The sequence below is a fragment of the Pituophis catenifer genome, unplaced genomic scaffold (assembly GCF_029215685.1).
Source record: "Pituophis catenifer annectens isolate HBS135680 unplaced genomic scaffold, rPitCat1.0.hap2 SCAF_3, whole genome shotgun sequence".
NCBI lineage: Eukaryota > Metazoa > Chordata > Lepidosauria > Squamata > Colubridae > Pituophis > Pituophis catenifer.
Genome location: NW_027256883.1, coordinates 76,772,762 through 76,796,995, shown reverse-complemented (window position 1 = coordinate 76,796,995; position 24,234 = coordinate 76,772,762). Strand labels below are relative to the sequence as shown.

Sequence of the window (24,234 nt, the reverse complement as noted above, 5' to 3'; positions counted from 1 at the left end):
AGAAGAGCAAGTCAAATAAATGGCTATGTATTTTTTTCCTATCAGTTCTTGTTCAGTTTGCTGAACTTGAATAAGAATGAACAAATGGCTATAGTCATAAAACCAACAATGTCTCTTTAAAAAAAAAGATCCTTATAAATTAAATCTGAAACTTTTGTCTCCACCCATTTTCCAATCATGTAGTGGAACGCCCAGAAGCACTGAGCAGTCTAGAAATATAAAACTATGTGCTCCGTAATAAAATAAATAAGTTCAGCAAGACGTACATTTGTGAACACTTATGTTCAGTTCTATTGCTACAATTTTTTCTTGTCTTTTTTGCTTTTAGTATTGTGGATATTACTCGGTGGTGCATGATAATTCAGAGGAAAGCAGATGGATTTCCAGATGATTACCCATACAACAAGTAAGTCTAAAGGTATTATTGTCTCATCATCTACCCCCATCCTTCCAAAAATATCCTAGCTCTTCCAGAGTTCCAAAAATAGAAAACAGCTTTAGTTTGCTCTGCAACTGATCAAGATCTTGGGAATGGGGGAGATGGATGATAGTTTTGAGATGGATGACAGTTGGAAGATCTCTATGGGAAAATACCTGTAAGAAGGGAAGAAAAAGTTCTTGCAGGTAAAACTTGTATTTCTGTGGGCATCTCAAAACGACCCATGTAATTCATTTGTGGGTTTTATGAAAAAAAAATGTGTGCTGGAAAAGAAATACTTAAATCTTAAAACCCTTTTTCTTTTCTTTCCTGGGGAGTTAGAAGAGATTTTTTTTTTTTTAAAAAAAAATTCAAATACATTAGTTTATTTTTTAAAAAATAACCAAAGAAACCTTCTTGAAGCTTAAGTATGTTTAGAGTCTCATGATGGAACTTCATAACTTCACTTTTCACATGACTTTTTCACCTGCTTTATTCTGAATCTTGGACATGTGCTTTTGATTAAAAAGGAAAACAGTATTCTGTTTTTGTTTTTCAGATGATAATTTCACTTTTCCAAGCAACCATTTGCGGTTTTCATTTGCCAGTAGATTCATTGTTGCAATATGGTGGTGCAGATGTACTGTAAGCTAGTAAGAAACTGATGTGCTCTTAGAAGTAATGAAGGAAGGTGTGTTTTTGTAGGGTTTTGTCTGCTTGTTTGTTTTGTACCTTCAAGTCAGTACTGACACCTGGCACCAGTGTTGACACCTGACACCTGGTTTGCTTGAAAAAGTCCCTGCAGTTTTCTGGGCATAGTTTTCCAGAACTGGTTTCCCCTTGCCTGCCTCTTAGGGATGATGGTTAGGAATGGCTAGTTCAAGATGCACTTATGCCTAAGGCAGGACTAAAACTAGTCTTTTGGTTTCTACACTGGAGCCTTAACCACTATTCCAATCTGGGTCTCTAGATGTAATGATACGTGGGAATGGTCTTGGGAAATTTGGGACAGGGGGACACACGCTTCATAGAGAATGATCAGATGGGAGGCTGTTCCCACAGCTGCATAGTGGACAGAGAAAGGAATTCAGAAAGTATCCTGCCTAACCTATCAGGCTGAAGATTTGTACTTCCAGATTTGAAAGGTTCTGTTAATGGTTCTGTTCTACAATAAAGTAGAATTAGCTCATTAGAAAAGGAGCACAGTGGCTCACAGTTAGGATTCTGGGCTGATGAATTGGCAGGCCTATGTTCGAGACCTGGTTGGTGGCACAAGATAGAATCAGCTCCTGACACATACTCCATCTCCTGACAATCCAGCAGTCTAAAATTGGATGACTGCGAGCAGATAGATAGGTACCACGTTGGTGGGCAATTTAATGGTGATATGAAATGATCCCCAACTGGGCATCTCCTGGACAACGGTGGTGTCACTGTTCTATCCTTTCAACCCAGATGTGCTTTGTTGTTCCCAACATGACTGTAGTAGTAGCTTATCAGTTCAACTTTCCTGTCTAATCTACCTGGGAAGGCTGACACTAATGCAGGAAAATGCATGACTATAAAACCTATGATTTGCTTCTAGGTACAATTAAGGAAACTAAGAAGACCCTTAAATACTTTGGATCCAAGATGATCACAATGTGGTACTTTTCAGGATTCCTCAGGATTCTCCTTACTAAAGTATTAGTAAGGGGAATCACAGCTCTTGGAAGATGTACCAATCAGTTGGTACTCAGATGACATAACACCCAAGACCATAACTAGAAAGTAAAGACAGATAAACCAGAAGACAACACCATACAAGTGGAATGCTAGTACAACAATCCCTGCAGGAAAGGTTATGGACCCAAACTTGGGAAAATACAAAAATTTGAATTTTAGATAGTGTGTATTATTCCTTCTGAGCAGTGCATTTAGTTCAAGCCCAAATAAAATGGTTGTGCATCGGAGCAAAAAGGAAGAGGTGGTGTGTTTCTTCAACAACACATACTAGTCCATTGTTTATACTCAGTGAAACGTAGCAGACAAACCAGTTGTCATCCCTTCTTCTATCAGAAAGTGAAAAACATTAGTTCTGAGGTAAAGTAAGAAAACATTGGCAGACATTGTGTCCACCTTGATTTCTGTAGAAGGGCAAATAGTCAGGTGATGCATTCTGGCACTTCAGAACTGATGGATGAATCATGCTGGATCAAATAGGAAATGCAGATAGTTGCAAATGCATCATTTTGAAAGGAAAATAGTGAAGGTAGAGCACAGAGACCAAAATTTCTACTGTAGTGGCATCATTGGAAACCTGCAAGAATAATTAAGGAAGTAGCAGGTGTTCCTATGCTCATAGCAGAGAATGAGCATAGGAACAAAGTAAAATGAGGTAGGATAAGCAAAGCCATAGATTGCACACAAATGCGTGGGAAATATTTGATAGGCCTTTAAAACTGCAAGAATGTTTAAGGCATGCAAGGAGAAGGAAGTAGGAACGTTTTAAAATAATAGGCTTGGATGTCAAAATACTAAGGTAGGATTGGTCTTTGTCTTGCTTTGTGTGCCTCACCATTTCCCCCACCCATTAAAAAAAAAATCTCACACGTTCTAAAGAAAGCATTGTGTTTTGTTGGTGGTGGATTTGATTATATAATTTGGGGAATGAAAACAGTTATTGGGGTTTGGTCCTGTATTTATTTTAAACACTGAAAAGAAAAGGTGGAAATATAGAACAAAGGAAAGCAGAGAAGACATGCTTAGTCTTTTCTTTGAATGCCATAAACCCAGAACACTTATGCAATTTAGTGCTTGCATGGTGACATCATTTTAATCTTTGTCATACTGTGGGGTTTACACCTCCACAATATAATGATTTGTTCTCTATATTTTTCAGTTTATCTTTAATCAAATTAAAATTTCCTCTGAACACTGAAAATTTAGCAGAGGTTTCAGTCTACCAAAGCATAAGAATTTCATGAGATGAAATTCTATAAGACTGTACTTACATTTAGGAAATCTGATATTTAAGCTGGTTTTCCTTTGTGCATATTAAATATGGTGTTCTGTGTCACAAAATAAATTGGCATATTAAACATTTGCAGTCACATTGAATATGTTTTCTTCAAATAATTGTTTAAAAAGCAAATATTGTTTCAGACTGAAGCACAGCCATATAATAATAAAGATGGGCAGAACATCACCTCTGTCAATGTTTATTTCTTTCCAAATCATCATTGGCATTATATCTAGCTGCTGAAAGTACCCACCAAAGTCTCATTGATTGATTTTTAAGCTGAAATTCAGTTCAAATCAAATATCTTTACCAATGCTTTACCAATGCTCTTTCAAATTAAAGAAACCAGGGCATTTTCTATGTTTTGCACCTGTGCTATGAGTGGTTATTATTTTCAGTAACATCAGACCAAAGAGAAGAAGATTAAATCTCTTTCACACATGCAGTTAGAGGTGTGTGGATTTGTACAAGTACATGATGAAGATCTAACAATTCTTATGATTTTCAATACAGTATAGCTCTGTGATGGCGAACCTATGGATGTGTGCCACAGGTGGCACGCATAGCCATATCGTGGCACATGAGTTCAGCTCTGGCGCGCATGTGCACGCTGGCCACCTGATTTTCAGACCTTTTGGGCCCACCAGAAGTAGGGAAACAGGCTGTTTCCTGCCTCCGGAGGGCCTCAGGGGGTGGTGGGGAAGGCTGTTTTCGCCCTCCGCAGACTCCTAGAAAGGCTCTGGCGCCTGCAGACAGCAAAAAAATGGGCCTTCCGATCCAACCGGAAGTTTGCAAATGGGCCGTTTCCGGCCTCTGGAGGACCTCCAGGGGTGGGGGGGGAGGCCATTTTCACCCTCCCCAGACTCCTATCAAAGTTCTGGAGCCTGATGAGAGAGAAAAATTGGCCTACCGGGCCATCCCGTGCCAGCAGTGGGAGGGAATGGGAGGGTTGCACGCACATGCACAGGGGCCGAGCAGATAGAATTATGGATGTGGGCATGCATGCATGCAACCAGCCTCCTGGCACGCGATGGCAAAAAGGTTAGCCATCACTGGTATAGCTATATGTTAGGTAAAGGTGTTATGAAGAATAGAGCAACCTAGAAATGACTATATTTATTTGGAAATTATAAATGTAAAAGTTAAATCCTTCAGTTAAGGATGTTTCAGTGGTGAAATCCAAATTTTTTTACTACCGATTCTGTGGGTATTGCTTGGTGGGCATGGTCTGGCTTGGTGGGTGTGGCTTGGTGGGCATGGGAGGGAAACAATACTGCAAAATCTCCATTCCCACCCCACTCCAGGGGAAGGATCAGTGATGGATTGCTCCTGGTTCGCATTGGTTAGCAAGAACTGGTAGTAAAAATTTGTAGTAGTTCGGAGAACCGGTAATAACATTGGCTGGCCACGTCCCTGAACCGGTCCCCGGCCTGGTCACCACTCACTTACCCTGCCCACCTTATAAAAGTTTTTTTTTTTTTAACTTTTAAAAGCATTTTTTCTCCAACCTCTTCGGCCAAATAAATGCTTTTAAAAGTAAAAAAAAAGCCTCTGATGATTGCCCGGCTCAGCTGGGATCATCAGAGGCTTTTAAAAGCATTCTTTTCTACAGCCTCTTCTGCCGAAGAGATTGTAGGAAAAAAATGCCTTTAAAAGCCTCTGGTGATCCCAGCTGAGTTGCCTAATCGTCAGAAGCTTCTAAAAGCATTTTTTTCTGCAACCTCTTAAGGTTGTAGAAAAATGCTTTTAAAAGTAAAAAAAAAAAAAAGTTGGCCATACCCACCCAGTCACATTACCCCCCCACCAAGCCATGCCCACAAAATAAGCCACGCCCACAGAACCAGTAGTAAAAAATTTTAGAACCCACCCCTGGGAAGGATATTACAAAATCTCCATTCCCACCCCACTCTGAGGCCAGCCAGAGGTTGTATTTGCCAGTTCTCCGAACTGCTCAAAATTTCCGCTACCAGTTCTCCAGAACCTGTCAGAATCTGCTGGATTTCACCCCTGCGGTGTTTAATTAAATAATTATAATTCACTGTAGTGGGGACATCAGTTGGCTGAATTCTGACTGGAAGTCATACACATCAACAAATAAGAGATTACTCAGAAAACTCTTGAAGTGCACATAGATTTATGAACAGGAATGTATGTAACCTATCCACAAGTTTATGTTCAAGCTTAAAAAAACACAATTACATATGAATAACTAATATTTCAGGAACTAATTGATTTATAGGCTTACTTTGAACCTACAGAAACCAAGACAGGAAAAAAAGAATCAAAATGTAAGGAAATCAGAAACCAGAAATAAAGGCAATAACTCTTTTAGGATATTCATTTTTGCTGTGATGTATAGAGAACCTAGTCCTGATGTTCACTATTTATTTATTTACATTAAATTTATTATGGCTGCTTACTCCAATAGACTGCAAGTTTCCTATATGACCCTGATGGCATGCAAGCCGTCACCTCAGTTCAGCTCTGCTGTACATGCATGCACGCCTCGTGCCAGCCAGCTGGTCTTCGGGTCTCTGCCGCATATGTGCAAGGGTGGGGTATGTGCGGGGGACCATGAATGCATGTGCGGAGTGTGGGGCATGTGTGGGGGTGCACATATGCATGGAATGGGGTGTGTGGGGCTGCAAGCGCATGCGGGGGTGTGTGGTGCATGTGCAGGGGGTGGGGCATGTGTGGGGAGTCCACACATGCACGGGGTGGGGTGGATGTGGGAGCTGCTTGCGCATGGGGTGGGGGGTGGGGCGCATGCACTGGGGCCTGCACACATTGCATTTTGGGGGTTCGGGTGCACATGCTTGCATTTGCACACACGTGCACGTGCTTTGGCCACTCGGTTCAGGAAAGGTTAGCCATCACTGCTATTTGACATAGAACTCTGTAGAGGGGCTATGTGTTGTGGTCTGCCGGCGACCTGCAGAGCTGGCAGCCGAGTTGCCAGAGCCTCCAGAGTCAGACATCAGCAAGACAGAGAAACAGGGGGAGCCTGTTCCCAGTGTGCGCATGCACAGAGCTGCCAGAAGGCAAGAACAATTAAAACAAAAGGGACGATTCGGGAGTAGGGCTTGAAGATGATTGGCCCCTCCCATAAGCCATAAAGGACGAGCAATCGCATGTGAGCCTTTGCAGGAAGCAACGTTGTTCATTCTGTTCAGTTTAAATTCTGAAGCTCCGTTTTGAGTCTGTGCTCCGTGTGGCCTTGCAAAGCTAATTGCCAATTAGGTCTTTGGCAGCGGGTCAAGGGAGATAAAGGTGGGTACTTATTAGCTTTATCCCAAAGGACTGTAGCCAGACTTCTGTCAGGCTCTTTACCAACTCTTTGTGACCCATTACGGGCTGTGAATGAATAATAATTTATTTATTTATTTATTTATTTTTCATATTTGTATACCGCCCTACTCCCGAAGGACTCAGGGCAGTGAACAGCCATAATAAATACAAATACATATAGAAGTTAAAAACTATTAAGAAACAGATTAAGTAATTTAGGCTCAAAGATTAAAAACATCCAAATTTATCTAAAGAGGTTTAAAACCCAATTTAAAAGCCAGTTTAAAAGCCAATTAAAAAGGGAGAGTTAGGCCAGACCAGCTTGTTGGAATAGAAATGTTTTCAGGGCACGGCAGAATATGCGTAAGTCTTGGATGTTTCGTAACTCCGGGGGAAGCCCGTTCCAGATGGTAGGTGCCCCCACAGAAAAGGCTCTCCCCCTGGGGGCCATCAGTCGACATTGTTTGGCCGACGGCACCCTGAGGAGTCCCTCTCTATGGGAGCGAACTGGTCGGTGAGAGGCTATTGGTGGCAGGAGGCGGTCTCATAAGTACCCTGGTCCTGAGCCATGGAGCGCTCTAAAGATAGTAACCAAAACCTTGAAGCGCACCCGGAAGACCACTGGGAGCCAGTACAGCTCACGCAGGAGGGGGGTTACATGAGAGTGCCACATTGCTCCCATTACCACCCGCGCGGCCACATTCTGGACCAGTTGGAGCCTTCGGGTGCTTCTCAAGGGGAGCTCCATGTAGAGAGCATTACAATAATCCAGGCGTGAGGTGACAAGGGCGTGAGTGACCGTGCGTAACGAGTCCCGATCCAGAAAGGGATGCAACTGGCGAATCAGGCGAACCTGATAAAAAGTCCTCCTGGCTACGGCCGTCATATGCTCTTCAAAAGACAGCCGTGAGTCCAGGAGGATGCCCAAGTTGCGAACCCCATCTGTGGGGGCCAACGACTCGCCCCCAATAGTCAGAGATGGCGCCAACTGACTATATCTGGACGACGGAAACCACAGCCACTCGGTCTTGGATGGGTTGAGTCTGAGTTTGTTCCTCCCCATCCAGATCCGTATGGCCTCCAGGCACCGGGACATCACCTCGAGGGCATCATTGGGGTGGTCTGGGGTGGAGATGTACAACTGGGTGTCATCAGCATACTGATGGTACTTCACCCCAAAACCACGGATGATCTCACCCAGCGGCTTCACATAAATGTTGAATAGAAGGGGCGAGAGGACCGAGCCTTGTGGCACCCCACATATAAGGGGCCTCGGGGTCGACCTCTGCCCCCCTGTCAACACAGACTGCGACCGGTCAGAGAGAAAGGAGGAGAACCACTGTAGAACAGTGCCCCCACCCCAACCCTTCCAACATTATTTCAATTCACAGCCATTAAAATAAAAAGAGGTTTTGAGGACTAATTATGTGCTTTTTACTGTCTCAGGGAGCCTAGGTCAGAACACTACGGTCTCTCTGCTAGCCAGAGTCTTCTGAAACCAAGTTGTACATAATAATAAAGCTGAGCAGGAGAAACGTGGGACCAGCATACCTTGCTCTGTTCTCTCTGTCCATGGACCTAATCTCACAATGGACATGAAAATTGTAAATACAGCATATTCAAGTCTACGAATCACATTTACGGCTGAAGATTAAAAAAAATAGTTGAAATGATAAGCCAAAGAAAGAAAATAAAATGCTGGAGATGAAAAGGGAGTCACATGCTCCAACTCTAGAAGACTGATCATTAGAATATAATCAAAGCTATCAACCTTTTAAGACCATGTACCAAAGCATATAAAAATGTCAGAGGAAGAAGATGATAAATACATCAGTTATTTTATTTTTGCTCCTAAAATTCTGTATTCCTGTTTGAGGCTACCTTTTAGGGCAGTTATTACAACCTTTAGGTGTGACAGTTAATCATCTAAGATCTTCTACCTGCTACTCAAACATTGGTATGATACTTTTAAAAAGATGATTATTCTTGTGTTACTTTCCCAGATGGGCCGGCCCATTCAGAACCTCACCAACAAAAATCCAAACATATTTCTACTTTCCATGGAGAATGTGAAGAGAAAGAAAAAAAATCTGCTTTTCAAAACTTTGAAACAAATTTTTCAAACATATATGGGTCAGGTAATACTAACATTTATTTAAAGATAAGTTTTTCAATTTGTGCGTTTTTCAATTTTTCAGTTTCTGTGTTTGAAAGGATACATGTTAACATGTAAGGGAAATTTCAATGGCTTTGTTTTTTTCTAAAGAGAATACATTTTTGCTTGACTAGTTTATTTATTTTCTTAATCTCTGTAGGGCAGTGGTGGGTTGCTACCGGTTCACCCCGGATTGGGTAAATTGGTAGCGGCGGTGGTGGGAGGCTGTGACCACCCACACAGATGCTTCTGTGCATGCACATAAGCATTGTGAGCACGTGTGAGCACGTGCACGTCCATGAGGAACTGGTAGCGACGGGATTTGCAACCCACTACTGGTGTAGGGTATCACTCTCAGTAAAATTGTCTGTTTATCAGATCTTTTGGCCTATGATTCTCAGGAAATGGCTTAACATTTTTAATTTAATGGGTTTATTTGGAAAAGTGCCTTATCTTTTTATAAAGCCAAGAAACAAGTGAAAGAACTAGGAGAACTTTGTTCTTTCTATCCAGTTGGAGAAGTACAATTATGAAAGAGTCCTCCAATTGCGTGGCAATTCTTTGTTTCAGTTCCATCATGTTATTTTATATTGGGGGCTGTTTCCTTAGATTTGTTGCCAGCTTGGAATGGTGAGGAATGCACCAAACATTTTCTTCATGAAGTAGTCGATATTATCTTCAGTTATATCAAAAAGGCTGTTGACAGAAAGAGCAAAGTGCTTGATTTCCACCATCCACATCAGCTTCTGGAAGGGCTAGAAGGCTTCAATTTGGAACTCTCTGATCACCCTGAACCTCTGGAGCAAATTCTTGTAGACTGCAGGGACACCTTGAAATATGGTGTTAAAACAGGTAACTAATAATATATATTTATTTCAGTATAATCATCTGTTCCCTAATCTTGTGGCCCTCAGGTATCTTGTGCACACAATTGCCTTGTTCCACCCTGACCAAGCAGGTTCTGAGGATTTTACTAACTAAGCTAATTCCATTACTTTTCATGCATTAACAAATGTCTGCAAATGCTAATTCTCTATAGAGATTATAATTTTGGGGGGAGAGGGTCTTTTGCCTTTCCTGATGCTAGATTTTATGATTTTAAACTTTTCTGATGCAGACATTTAAAATATAAATCTCCACAGCACATACTTTCATGGACTGTATAATTTTTGACACTATTCTTTCTTGGATGCATCTCTCAGAAATGTCTTTTGTAATGCAGATTTTTGAGGAGATTTTTGTTCTTTGTTCACTGCTGTGCCATGAATGTTTTGAGGGATATTATAGTCCCATAAAAATGTGAACTCTTTCTACATATAAAACAACCTAGGCACATGGGCAAAACACTTTTTTACATTATCTTCCAACTACCTGTGGCTGCTTTATTGAACTATTAAGAGTGTCTTAAAATGATATATTTCTAACATTTGTATTTTTAAGGACATCCCCGTTATTTCAACCAACTTTCCAGTGGCCTTGACATTATAGGACTTGTTGGAGAATGGTTGACAGCTACTGCAAATACAAACATGTATGTACTGTAATCTCAGTTTTATATAGGATTAATATAAGATTAAATAATATTTCAGCAGAATATTTAGTTGCTCTTTAAGAATGAAAAGACTGCATGAGCTTCAACAAAGAAAGGACTATTTCCTTTTTTGGGGGGTAAGAAGCATGAATAGCATGGTCCACTAAGTTCTTAGAACTTGGAAAGCTTAGTAAATCTTCAGTTTTCCCGAATGTATTAGGAAAAGTCTGATTGAAATTTTAAATGATGAATCCTTGATACATTGTGTCTAATTGACTGGTTGGGTCATGTGCAATAAGTAATAAGTACAAATAAAAACTACGATATTTTTCGGAGTATAAAATGCACCAGAATATAAGACACAGCTTAGTTTTTGGGGAGGAAAATAGGGGAAAAAAATCTGCCTACCAGGTATTCATCTGGCTAGTGTCCTTAGTCTGGGCAACTTCAGCACATTAGTTTGCTGGTTTTGAGCACGCATGTGCACTTTTTATCTCCTGCTTGGGGATAAAAAAACAGCTTCTAAAGCACAGCTGATCTTTGAAGAGAAGCAATGAGAAAAGCAGGCGAAGGTCGGAAGATCGCTTCACTCGCTAGGGCCTCATTAGGACTAAAAAACAGCTTCTAAAGCACAGCTGAAGAGGGAGCAGCAATGAGAAAAACAGGCAAAGCACGGAGATCGCTTCATTTGCTAGTGCCTCGTTAGGGCTGAAAAAAAGCTTCTAAAGCACAGCTGAGAGTCAGAGGTAGCAGACAAAGCGTGCTTCACTCACTAGTGCCTCGTTAGGGCTGAAAAAAAGTTTCAAAAAACTTTTACATTCGGCGTATAAGACGCACCCAAATTTTCAGCCTCTTTTAGGGGGGAAAATGTGAGTCTTATACTCCAAAAAATATGGTACTTCTTAGAAGTAGTATGTTGACATTGTTTAGTTCTTTGAAAAGTTCTTTTTTCTGTTGATCCAGAAGGAAAGCCCTATGAATGCTGACAGTTTTGTAGTCTCATTAGTAGTACAGATAGTCCTCGACTTATGACTAAAATTGAACTCAAAATTTCTGTTAACATTTGTTAAGTGAGTTTTGCCCCATTTTACAATCTTTCTTGCCAGAGTTGCTACTTGAATCACTACAGTTGTTAAGTTAGTAACATGGCTGTTAAGTGAATCTGGCTTCCCCATTGATTTGGCTTGTTAGAAGGTCTCAAAAGGGGTTCACATGACCTTGAGACACAGCAGCGGTCATAAATATTAACCAGTTGCCAAGCATCTGAATTTTGATCACATGATCATGGAGATGCTGCACAAGTTGTAACTGAAAAACAGTCACATTTTCAGTGCCGTTGTAGCTTTGAATGGTCACTAAATGAACTATCGTAAGTCAAGGACTACCTGTAGCTTCTCCACCATTTTTTTCTTTATTCAAGAGAAACAAAAATAATTTGGCATTTGTTGTTGAAAACAAACTTTAATGCTCAAGTAGTTCACCTAGCAATATTAATAGGGCTTAGCCTTAGAGGATATAGGAGAGGGTGATCCTTCTACTCAACACAGAAAAATTGAAATACTTTTGCTCATACTTCAGTCACATGTGTAACATTTTGAGCATCAGAATTCATCTCCATGGTAAAATTTTAACAAGATGGCTATTGTGCAAGAAATGTGAAGAAAAAAAACTGTTGGAAAAAAATCACAGGAGTCAGTAGGAAGGTTGTTGAGAACTTCAGATACAAAGAGAATTAACAGTCATGGTAAATTATACAAAATGTCAGCAAATGTAATCATTTTCCCCTTCTGGGTTAAGTATCTAATAATTTGGATGGAACAAAGAGAGCCATTTATGATACAAGATGGCATCAGTTCAACTCTTCAAAAGCTTTGAAAAAGGTCCCTTTTCATTGCTAAACAGTCTGATTTATGTGCAGCCTGTTTGATATTTAAAATTAGTGTATACAATAACATCCTTTAACACTTAGTTGCCCAGGAACCTAAAACTTTAAGGTCTACAATATGCAACTATAACTCCAACTCATTCATTTCGTATGGATGTGAAAACAGCTTGTACTACTGTTCATATTTTATATACATTTTCTATTAGGAAGTTTCTTACAGTTCCTTTTCTTTCAAGGACATGCTCCTGGAAATGTAAGTTTCAATATAGAAAAGTTAGAATGGGCAAACACAACTTTTATGCCACCCCAACAATGCCCTTGAAGTGATGTCCCAGTGCCTGGAGGCTGTGCGGATCTGGATGGGGAGGAACAGGCTCAAGCTCAACCTTCCAAGACTGAGTGGCTGTGGTTCCCGGCATCCCGATATAGTCAGTTGACTCCATCACTGACTATCGGGGGCGAGTCTTTGGCCCCCGTGGAGAGGGCACACAATCTGGGAGTCCTCCTGGATATTCAGGTGTCCTTGGAGGAACATCTGACGGCTGTAGCTAGGGGGACCTTCTGTCAGGTTCGCCTGATTCGCCGGTTGCGGCTCTTTCTTGATCAGGATTCCCTGTGCACAGTCACTCACGACCTCTTCACCTCGCGCCTGGACTACTGCAACACTCTCTACATGGGGCTTCCCTTGAGGAGCACCCGGAGGCTCCAATTGATCCAGAATGCGGCCGCGCGGGTAATCACGGGAGCCCCCTGGCGCTCCCACATAACACCGCTCTTGCGTGAGCGGCTCCCAGTGGTCTTCCGGGTGTGCTTCAAGGTGTTGGTTACCACCTTTAAAGCGCTCCTTGGCTTAGGACCTAGTTATCTTCGAGACTTCGACCTGTGCGTACCCACAGAGAGGGCCTCCTCGGGGTGCCATCAGCCAAACTATGTAGGCTGGTGACCCCCAGGGGGAGGGCCTTCTCTGTGGGGGCACCTACCCTCTGAAATCAGCTGCCCCCAGAGATAAGGAGAATCCAAGACCTTAGTGCCTTCCACCGTGCCCTTAAAACTTTCTTTTTTCAGCAAGCCGGGCTGACTTAATATATTTTTTAAATATTTTTAATTAGTTTGTTATTTTAAATTGGGGCCAAATTAATATATATCTTTTTAATTGTTTTAATGTTTGTATTGTATGTTTTTATCTGGCTGTACACCGCCCTGAGTCCCTCGAGAGAAGGTGCGGTATATAAATTCAAAATAAAATAAAAAAATAAAAAATAAAGATTTATTCAATTTATATGCCTGCCCATCCTAGCAAGTTACTTCATGTGGTATATAAAGCAACATAAAATAGAAATAAAGTTCTCTCATTCCAAAGTGGTGGGAAGAAGGTGATTCTAGGACAGTGATGACGAACCTTTTCGGCACCGAGTGCCCAAACCGGAGCGTGCGTGCATGCGCGTGCATGTGTGTGTGCCGGAGTTCCGGAATCCCGAAGACCAGCTGGCCGACACGCACATTCCTGTTTTTTGGCTGTTTTGGGGGCTGTTCTCAGGCTGTTTTTTGGGCTGCTTTTGGCCCAAAAACCGGCCTGAAAACAGCCCGCTTTTTGGGCATTTTTCAGGCTGTTTTCCGGTGCTCCAGCACCTGTGAAGACCAGCTGGCCAGCGTGCATGTGCACACTAGAAACCAGAAAAGTAGCTGGTGATGGCACAGGTGCCCACAGAGAGGACTGTGCATGCGCACCTCTGGCACGCAATCTATAGGTTCACCATCAGGGTTCTAGGACACAAGTTGCCCTTCTGCATATTTTGTTATGTTGATATTTTATTGAGAGAGTGGCAAATGGATAATAAGAAAAGCACTTGAGAAAAGTAGGGGTGACTCTAGGAATTTTTCAAACGTTATTCTAAGTTTAGCTGCACATAAGTAGTCATAAGTACTTGCAAGTCATAAGTACTTGCAAGTACACCAAGAGCCTTGGTGGCACAGCAGACTAAAGTGCTGTTAAGTAGCACTTAGCTGCCAGCTGCCTGCAATTACTGCAAGTTCAAATCTCACCAGGCTCAAGGTTGACTCAGCCTTCCATCCTTTTGAGGTAGGTAAAATGAGGACCCGGGTTGTGGGGGCAATAAGCTGACTTTGTATAAAAAGAACACCGCTTGGGGGGGGGAGCGCGAAAGCCCTACTAAGCAGGTATATACAAAAGTATGAAGGCTATTGCTTAACACATTGTAAGCCGCCTTGAGTCTCCGAAGAAGGGCGGCATATAAATCGAACCAATAAATAAATAAATAAATAAATAAATAAATAAATAAATAAATAAATAAATAAATAAATAAATAAGTATTGCGGGCCCAATTGACAAAAGAAGGCTCAGGACCGCATAGGTTGGAAATATGCGGAAGAGGCCTTTGTCCTGCAGTGGATAGACATTGGCTAAAATGATGAAGGACTTGCCCAAGGTACATATCCCATGCGATATTCTGTTAGTTTCTAGGTGAGCCTTAGGGATAAAATGCATGCATACATCAGTCTATGTTTCTATAGTTTTATTTGTATGTATAGCTACTGGATTCTGTGAATAGATCTTTTCTAAATGAACCAGATGGAATTCTGCATCACTGCCTTGCTTTTATCTTTGTCAAGCAATTTGGATTTGTTTCGGTTTCTGTGTTTGCTGACTGTGTTATGTTGATTACATTAAAATATTTTAACAGGTTTACATATGAAATAGCACCAGTATTCATCATAATGGAGGAGATCCTGCTGAAGAAAATGCAGGAAATTATTGGATGGGAAGAAAGGGAATCAGATGGCATATTTTCTCCAGGTAAGTAGATTAAAAATGTTCAGTGTTATTCAAATTATGGAACCAGTGTAGGTTGTTGACATTTCAAATAGTGAGTTCTTGTCTCTTCCTAGGGATATAAGATGGCTGAATGACTTTGGGCCAGCCACTCTCTCTCTTAGCCTAATTCACTTCACAGGTTTCTGGTTGTGGGGAAATAGGAGGAGGAGAGAGTATTACTATGTTTGCCCTCTTGAGTTATTTATAAAAATAATAACGGTACATTATACATACATAAGGATAATATATCTTCCTCTTTCTTCCTGTGTACACACAAACATGTGATGTCACTATAAGGCAGAGAAAGGAAATTTTGATCTGCACATAATGGTCTGTCCTGCAAGGCCTCTACATCCAGCCTGTGGAGGTTCTTCCCCTCTGTTTCCAGTGAGATGGCTACCTTTTCCTTACTCTTTCTATGTGGAAATAGGTGGCATCTTCATACTGAGAAGACAATAAGAAGCAATTGCTTTTAATTCCTCAGGAGAAGAAAAGCTATGGGAAGATAATGGGGTACAACTTCAGTAGAGGGAGGGAAGCAAAATCCTGGTTCCTGACATTATCTATGTTACCACAGATTTGAAGACAGCCATCTCAGCCTTGCTGAGTATTGCTGCTCAATACTTTCCTCCTTCCTTAAAATGAATACAGAAATGGCAAAATCATTGCATTGGATGTGTTGTAATAAGAACCTACCAAGAAAAAAGTCATACTTAGTCATCCTGTTCTACTCTCTGTTCTCAATTATTTTTGTGGCACCCAAAGCTTTATAACGATGCTGCAAATCACCAGTGGATGAGAGAAAATAATGATTTTCACTGAATGATGAAGATGGACCATACCAGATTGAAACAATGATATGCCATCTGAGTATCGTAGAAGGTTGTAGAATTCAGCATGTTGGAATCAATGCAACATCATTTTTAACACTAATAAATTATGTTGTATCCTAGTGGATGAGAATGTAATCAGGTTAGTTTTACTTACATAGCAAGCTTTTCATGGCTTTTCTACCTAGACCTTCCTTGGCATTGAAAAATGTCTTGAATGGAAATAAGCTGCCTCTAGAAAATTGCAATTGAGAACATTACCTGTGTGGATGATCCATATTCACTACATGAAATAACTTAAATTAATCTGCCTTTGGTATCTGAAATTTGTCTGTTTGACTTGAAATGATGAGATGAAGCGTTAATTCCCAATGACACTCAGCTATTCAAATGGTAATGAAATCTAATTTTTTACCAGGGGGAAGCATATCAAACCTCTACAGTGTTTTAGTTGCTCGCTATAAATACTACCCTGAGATTAAAACCAAAGGCATGGCAGCCCTTCCAGAGATCATATTATTTATTTCTGAACATGTGAGTATTTATGTGTGCAATCACACTTCTATAAAGTTGTTTGACTGTGGCAGACCGCAATTATCTTACTAATACATGATTGTTGAATGAACTCTGTGTGATGGAATGCCACAAGAATGTAGAGCCAGTACAGAAAAGATATCTGAGTCCTGGGAAAGTAGAAACCATGAGAAAGAAACTCAAAGCAAGTCCACTTTCATTGTATTAATTATATGTTGGAATAGAGGAGGGCTTTAATAGGCTTTCAAAATTCTGTTACAATACCCTAACACATTAAAGTACATTTCAAGACTCTTAATGAATCTTTTTTTCTGACTTTACCTACCTCAAAGGACTGGTATTCACCATCTCTCAATTCCACTCACCCTGATTTTAGCAATTGATTACTTACCACAAAGAAAGTTACCTTGTCAAAAGGGAGGAAAATGAATTTTTAATGTATAATTCATGGCTAGTTATAAAAGTGAGGAAATATTGTCATGACCGCTACAAGAGTTGTGCAAAACCCAGAGCAAAGTCAATGACTGGTATCTAATACATGAATCTTAGCCTAGAAACAATTATTATAGTTGCAGTCATCCCTGCTCCATGTTGCTGACACAATATGATTTTGTGTCAACTTAATGTTGCTAATTTCAATATGGCAACTGGCTCTAGGTGTGTTATAATAGCAATAGCAATAGACTTATATACTGCTTCACAGTGCTTTACAGCCCTAACAATCTGGATCCTCATTTTACCAACCTCGGAAGGATGGAAGGATGAGTCCACCTTGAGCCAGTGAGAATTGAACTCCTGGCTATTATTCTAGAAGTATTATTATTATGTATTAAAGATATAATTGGCAGAACTGGAAAACAGAACCCCCATATCTAGAGAACATCAGATGTGAAAGACGTGCCTAACACAAATTCCAAAGTGCATAAAATGTGACTCACTTTGTCACAATTTAAGGAAGATGACTAGCTTAAGCAGTTATAAATTAATAAACTGTAAATCAAAGAATTATGAACTTTGATTATATTTTCCACGTGGATCACAACTGCACTGTATCATAGATTATATTATGGTGATATTTTGACCGTAGTTTAGACAAGGCACGCTCAGTTGTTAATTTCACTTATGAGGTAAACTTTCATAGAAATAATTTAGCTTATTTTGTTGTTATTTTTTTCACTCTCCCTATGCTAAGAAGGTAACTTTCTCAAAACAGATTCAAATTATTTATGGTAGTTGCTATTTTTCTGCATAATGCCCCACAATTATATTAAATTAACAGTACTAAGAAAAAGCACTTCCATCAGTAACAAACCCCAAAAAGAAGTAAATTGTATTATGGCTATTGCTAATTGACTCTCAAAAATACTTTGAAATCTTTTCTCCTTAGAAGTATTTAATTCCTTGATGTCCCTACAAACAGTATTGAGAATTTTGAAAGTCATCTGCTGCCTCCTCTAATATCATCACTATTAAGTCTTAATTTGTTTCTTATTTATACACACCTATTCACAGGTTCCTCTAATTTGATTCAATGGGGTTTGCTCCCAGATACAATTATAAGGATTGTTAAAACTGAACTGCAGTCCCACTGATGTTAGCAGACCAGTCATGGTTTTAAACTCAATGTTACCGTGTTTCATTTTTCTTAAGTCAAGAGCAGTTATAAAATTGTTTATCTCTAATGCATTTTGTGAAGTCTTTTTTTTTTCTCCCCTATTTGATGATTTCTCCTCTAAATTATTTCAGAGTCACTATTCTATAAAAAAGGCAGCAGCAGTTGTGGGAATTGGGATGGATAATGTTATTGCTATCAAATGTGATGAAAGGTAAGGTTCTCTAAGTTTTCCTGCATAATATCAGTATGTACAATTCACTTCCTCTAATGTTCTTCGATAGAGATGCATTTTCATCTTCCGGCTTCATTATTTTCACAAAATGCACCCCTCCCCTCCCCTCCCAGTAGGTTAAATCTCCCTGAGCAAATGACTTAGTTGTCAGTTATTTGACAATAATTTCTACTTCCTTGGAGCATTTCACAAACAATGAGAAACAGGTACTTTTCCCAGAGCAGCATAGGTTATTTCAATTATTGCCTCCAGACAATTTTTCCTCCAGCATTGTACAGATCTGCCATGAAGTCAAGGGATTCTTGTAAAATGTATCAATTAATTTATCATAAATAATATATCAGCTCAAACTAGGTCTATTGTCCCCATCGGTGTCATCAAGATGTAGCTGCTGAAGTTAGTTGTCATAGAAAATAAAAATGGCTTTATGTATAAGGATATCAAGAACATCAATGCATAGAATGAATGAGTCCATTAGAAAATGAATGATGCTTTAACAAAGAATATTAGTACGATTTAAAACAATAAATGACTTTTCCCCCCCTCAACTTCTACTGTAAATCCAAGCAGTAAACAGATTTTATTTTATAATTTTATTTTGTTTTCTGAGAGGGAAAAAAGGATAAGGACTTCATTGATATCCTTGAACATTCCTTGAAGAGAGAAAAAGGAGATTTTCATGGCTTTATGACTTCTATTGTGTCTTTATTTCCTATTCTCACGGTTTTCTGCATATTCAAAGGTGATTGTCTATTGGTAGATGCCTCTGCAGGTTCCCACATAATTATTAATGTAGCCTCTCTCTACAAATGGATTTTTAATGAAAATATTGTTTTACAGTACTGGGGAAGTTTATCATGTATCATGAAGAAAATGAACAATGGAAGAATTAGACCTACAAGCTCTGTCCTTTCTTCTTCACTTTACTGTATGGTATTTTTGTGTATGTAGGTGTGTCCATTTTGAGAATGATTGGATGGATTCTTGATTGTCATGGGGATTTGTTCAGAAATACATATCTGTGAATTGTTTTGCTTGCAAAAAAAAAAAGGTTTTTTTACACGTTTGGAAAATTTGAGCATGCCATCTTTATCAAATCTACATTTCACTTTTTAAAACATTTAAACAGAGGGAAAATGATTCCATCCGAACTGGAGGAAAATATTATCAAAGTCAAGAGACAGGTTTGTTTGTTTGTTTTCTTATTGTATTTGAGTGGTATATTTATTAATTTGATAAAGTAGGCTACTTCCCTTCAAAGATTCATGTCCAAGCAACCTGTAAAATCTTTCAGTCTGTACTTACGTGACTATTCCTCTGGAACATAATTTGTTTTATAATTTTGAATTATCATGCTAATGGCAATTTGACTTGAGTGGGATATCTAGAAATATATAGAAAAGTTTTCTTTCTTTCTTTCTTTCTTTTTTTCCAAAAGGGAAAAGACAGACAAATGAGCAGATACTAATAGAAACAACAATCCATTGCTCAGCTTTGCTTCTAGCATAGACATCCATCACCAAAAAGAACAGGTTCATGAGAGGGTGGTTTAAAAGGACCATAAGAATTTTCTACTTCCTCACAGTTCAGTTACACCCCAGAGGAAGATATCATAAGGAAAATCGTTCTTTGGGTACTTCTTATATTAGAAAATGCTGGCATTGGACAGGCTGCAAAGATTTATAATAGAAAAGCAGTAGGGAAGGAGGTTGGTATATAGAAATAGTATCCTTGGCCACCTTGTATAATAAGCTCACCCATAGTGTTGTAGAGGTACAACTGGCTCCAATAATTTTAATACCAGTTTTTTTTTTTTAAAAAAAAAATAAACTTTAGCTGGTTACTCTGTTTTACTATATTTTTACTGTCTCCAAAGCATTTGTTCAAATTCTGTTTCACTACCAATGCTTTGATTGTATGCTGTTGTTATGTTAAACACATAACAATCTGACTCCACTACATAGATGACATCTTTGTCAAAATAAAAATTAATAAGAGCCTGGTGGCGCAGCAGACTAATAACATTCAGCTGCCTGCAATTTACTGCATGTTCAAATCTCACCAGGCTCAAGGTTGATTCAGCCTTCCATCCTTTCTAAGGTAAGTAAATTGAGGACCCAGTTTGTGGGGGCAATAAGCTGACTTTGTATAAATATACAAAAGTATGAAGGCTATTGCTTAACGCATTGTAAGCCACCCTGAGTCTTCGGAGAAGGGCGGCATATAAAATAAAAAATAAAAAATAAATAGTTAGAAAATATATAATCAACCATACTTACAAGGGAATCAATTTCACAGAAACAGAAAACAACAAATTAACCCTTATAGACATCCTAATTATACAAAAATACAGCATATTACAAACATATATCTTCCAGAAAACAATCCACCGACCAAATCTCCAACTACAATCATCTCATCCAAATAGCACATAACAATACTGCATATTAAAATGACACACTGCAACACGTTAGAATCACATAAAGAAGTAAACTACTTACATGACAGTTTCAATACACTAAATAGCTATACATTTTCATCAAAAGGTCAAGCTAACCAACAAAAGGTCAAGCCAACCAACAAAAACATAAATGTTACAAATCATAAAAATTATAACCTGCTCCTATCTCAAATTTATTTTAATCAAATTTAAAATAATCATGGTAAATAAACCAGCAAAGTTTTTGAAGAATATATTAAGCAAACTGAAAGACCAAAGACTAAGGAGAGACAAAACAGGAGTCATATACAAAATAAAATTCAAATACTGTGAATACTACATAGGTGTATAGGGCAAACTTGCAGACAGTTAGCAAAAAACTAATGTAGATTAAATCCTCTCTATAGATGTATCAAAAGACAATACATCAGGTCAACATGCAACAACAGTCAACCATCACAGATTAATCCACCAGTAGCTGGATAGATTAGATGAGACATCTCCTCATCAATCTAATAATAAAACATGTTACAATGCAGCAATCAAAGAAAAAGAACAGTACCTTAAGAATCAACCAGGCTTCAATCTCTACAAAACACCTATCCACATCCCATCTAAGAAAGCAGGCAAAACAGAAAGATACATAATCTTTACCAACCTACAAATCTTCCAAAATCTCTTCCTGATGAAGTTATTTAGTAGGTCAATGAAATCTCTGCAACCTCCAAATCAAGTTAGAAGTCTAAGAATGGAATGGGCCAACCTTGCCTTGAGCTATGTGCATTCACTGCTGTTGTGAAAATGCATTTCCCCTTCTCAATTCCAAGATGATAAATGGATAGGCGGTCTTTTCAGTCAATGGACATGTTTACAATTTTGACATCTTATAATGGATTGTCTAATGCTTGCAAGGGAAACAGGATGGGTATTTGTCCACAAAATGATTACTGTAGTGGACCAGTCTTTTACTATTGATTTATTTTTTCAAGTGCTTCAGATGTGTCCTATGACCCAAGATTCTTGTTGGTATATTCTCATAAAAATCTTTTACGATGCACCGACTCACCATTTTTTAATTTTCTAATAATGTCTATGAAACTCAGTCGTACTTTAATAATGGACTTAGAAGGTAAACAGGACTTAAACAAAGTTGTACTTGGAAGGGAAGTGTTAGGTTGAGAATCATCCCAGAAAGCACCAGTGACAAGTCACTTCATATTGTTGTCAATATTACCATGAAGTTCTCACAAGTCAGTCTTAGCTTGAGGGTGTTACAAGATATGTTTTGTTCGATTGAAAGAAGGCATTTTATATTATTTTTTATTGGCACATTTTTATTAATGCAATATTTATAATCTAGTAGCTAATAAGGAAGGTGTTTAAAGTTATCAAAGTTTAAAGCACACAAGTTGTTACATACATGAATTGAGAGAGCCGAGGTGGTGCAGTGGTTAGAGTGCAGTACTGCAGCTACTTCAGCTGACTGCTAGTTCAGCAGATCAGCAGATCAAATCTCACCGGCTCAAGGTTGACTCAGTCTTCCATCCTTCCGAGGTGGGTAAAATGAGGAACCAGATTGTTGGGGGCAATATGCTAATGCTAATCCAATATGTTAATATGCAATATGCTATATGCTAACTTTGTAAACCGCTTAGAGAGGGCTGCAAAGTAGTATGAAGCGGTCTAGAAGTCTAAATAATAATAATAATAATAATAATAATAATAATAATAATAATAATAATAATAATAATAATAATAATAATAATAATCTCTTCTGAGCTAAAATGTCCTAAATATGCAGTACCTAGCTACACCATCCAAAACCACCTTACTCGGAACAGCTTACATCCTCCGACGATACCTTAACAATTCCTAGGTCCTTGGTTAGGACTTGAGCTGCTGAGCTATTAACCAGCCTCAAAGGCTGTGAATCTCACTAAAGATTAACCAATAAATAATAATAATAATAATAATAATAATAATAATAATAATAATAATAATAAAAATAATAAAAATAATAAAAATAAAAATAATAATAATAACAACCACCTTAACAGTTCCTAGATCCTTGGTTAGGACTCGAGCTGCTGAACTATTAACCAGCCTCAAAGGCTGTGAATCTCACTAAAGATTAAATAATAATAATGTTGCTAAGATCATTCAATGGAAATTGTGCCAGAAGTTTGGATTTGAGTACAGCAAAAACCACTGGGAACATCAGGTTGAGAAAGTTTTAGAGAATGAGAAACTCAAGATCTTGTGGGACTTTAGGATTCAGACTGACAGGCATTTGGTCCACAACACACCTGACGTAACAATAGTTGAAATGAAAAAAGTATGGTTCATTGACATTGCAATACCTGGTGATGCACAGATTGAAGATAAGCAGCAAGAAAAAAATCACAAAGTACCGGGATTTGCAAATTGAAGTTGAGCGACTGTGGAAAAAGAAATCGTGTGTTGTCCCGATTGTAATTGGAGCCCTTGGAGCAATACTCAAAGGGCTACCCCGCTATTTAGAAATTCTAAATTTGCCGGACTTGAACATTTTGACTCTACAAAAAACCACCTTACTCGGAACAGCTTACATCCTCCGACGATACCTTAACAGTTCCTAGGTCCTTGGTTAGGACTCGAGCTGCTGAGCTATTAACCAGCCTCAAAGGCTGTGAATCTTACTAAAGATTAACTAATAATAATAATAATAATAATAATAATAATAATAATAATAATAATAATAATAATAATAATCTCTTCTGAGCTAAAATGTCCTAAATATGCAGTACCTAGCTACACCATCCAAAACAGAAAGATGTTTTAATTATAATAAAGATTATGACAGAGGACAAATTACATGTGCTTTAATGTATGTTGCTGTATTCTTTTTCAGGGAAAAATACCACTGTATGTTAGTGCCACAGCTGGGACAACAGTCTATGGAGCTTTTGATCCTCTTGTCAATATTGCTGACATTTGTGAAAAATACAATCTTTGGATGCATGTGGACGTAAGATCCCTTTTTTTCACACTCAATGCTGCAACAAACTAGTGATGAGACAGAAGTGGACTGGTCTATAAGCTGCTGCCAGCTGTCCCCTCACAAATGTGCAGGCCCAGCTTCCTCACTATGCAAAGCCAGCTTGACGCATCTTACAAATCAGCTTTATGAGCCTAGAAAAAAAATACGTGTATTGATTGATTAAATTTATATGCCGCCCATCTTACCCTCCAAAATGACTCTGGATGGCTTTAATGATTTGAAGAGAGGTTGTTTGTTTCTGTGGATATTGCAAACTCTATTTTCTTTTCAGATTGTATAAAGCCTATTTGATAGAGTTATACAGCCCCAATAAATGTACACACGCACAAAGACATGTGTATAAATAACAGTTATTAAGACAATTTAGAAGTCAGTGAATTGGTTGATTTATAAAAATTGATTTATAATTGCATATGATGAGCAGAGATAACC

The 24,234-nt window shown here is 38.9% G+C and overlaps 1 protein-coding gene across 2 annotated transcripts in view; it reads left to right on the top strand.

Moving 5' to 3' along the window:
- The first annotated feature begins 375 nt into the window (after window positions 1–375).
- The window catches only part of LOC139316024 (glutamate decarboxylase 1-like), a 35,526-nt gene continuing 11,667 nt past the window's right edge, over window positions 376–24,234 (top strand). Inside the window, exons 1-9 of one of the 2 annotated variants that reach the window (XM_070942570.1) lie at window positions 376–406; window positions 8,711–8,845; window positions 9,472–9,714; window positions 10,303–10,393; window positions 14,981–15,093; window positions 16,360–16,475; window positions 18,222–18,301; window positions 19,452–19,506; window positions 23,653–23,769. In XM_070942570.1, the coding sequence (XP_070798671.1) occupies window positions 376–406; window positions 8,711–8,845; window positions 9,472–9,714; window positions 10,303–10,393; window positions 14,981–15,093; window positions 16,360–16,475; window positions 18,222–18,301; window positions 19,452–19,506; window positions 23,653–23,769 (981 nt within the window). Of the gene's footprint in view, window positions 407–8,710; window positions 8,846–9,432; window positions 9,715–10,302; window positions 10,394–14,980; window positions 15,094–16,359; window positions 16,476–18,221; window positions 18,302–19,451; window positions 19,507–23,652; window positions 23,770–24,234 lie in introns of both variants that reach the window. The other variant, XM_070942569.1, reaches the window with a different exon arrangement.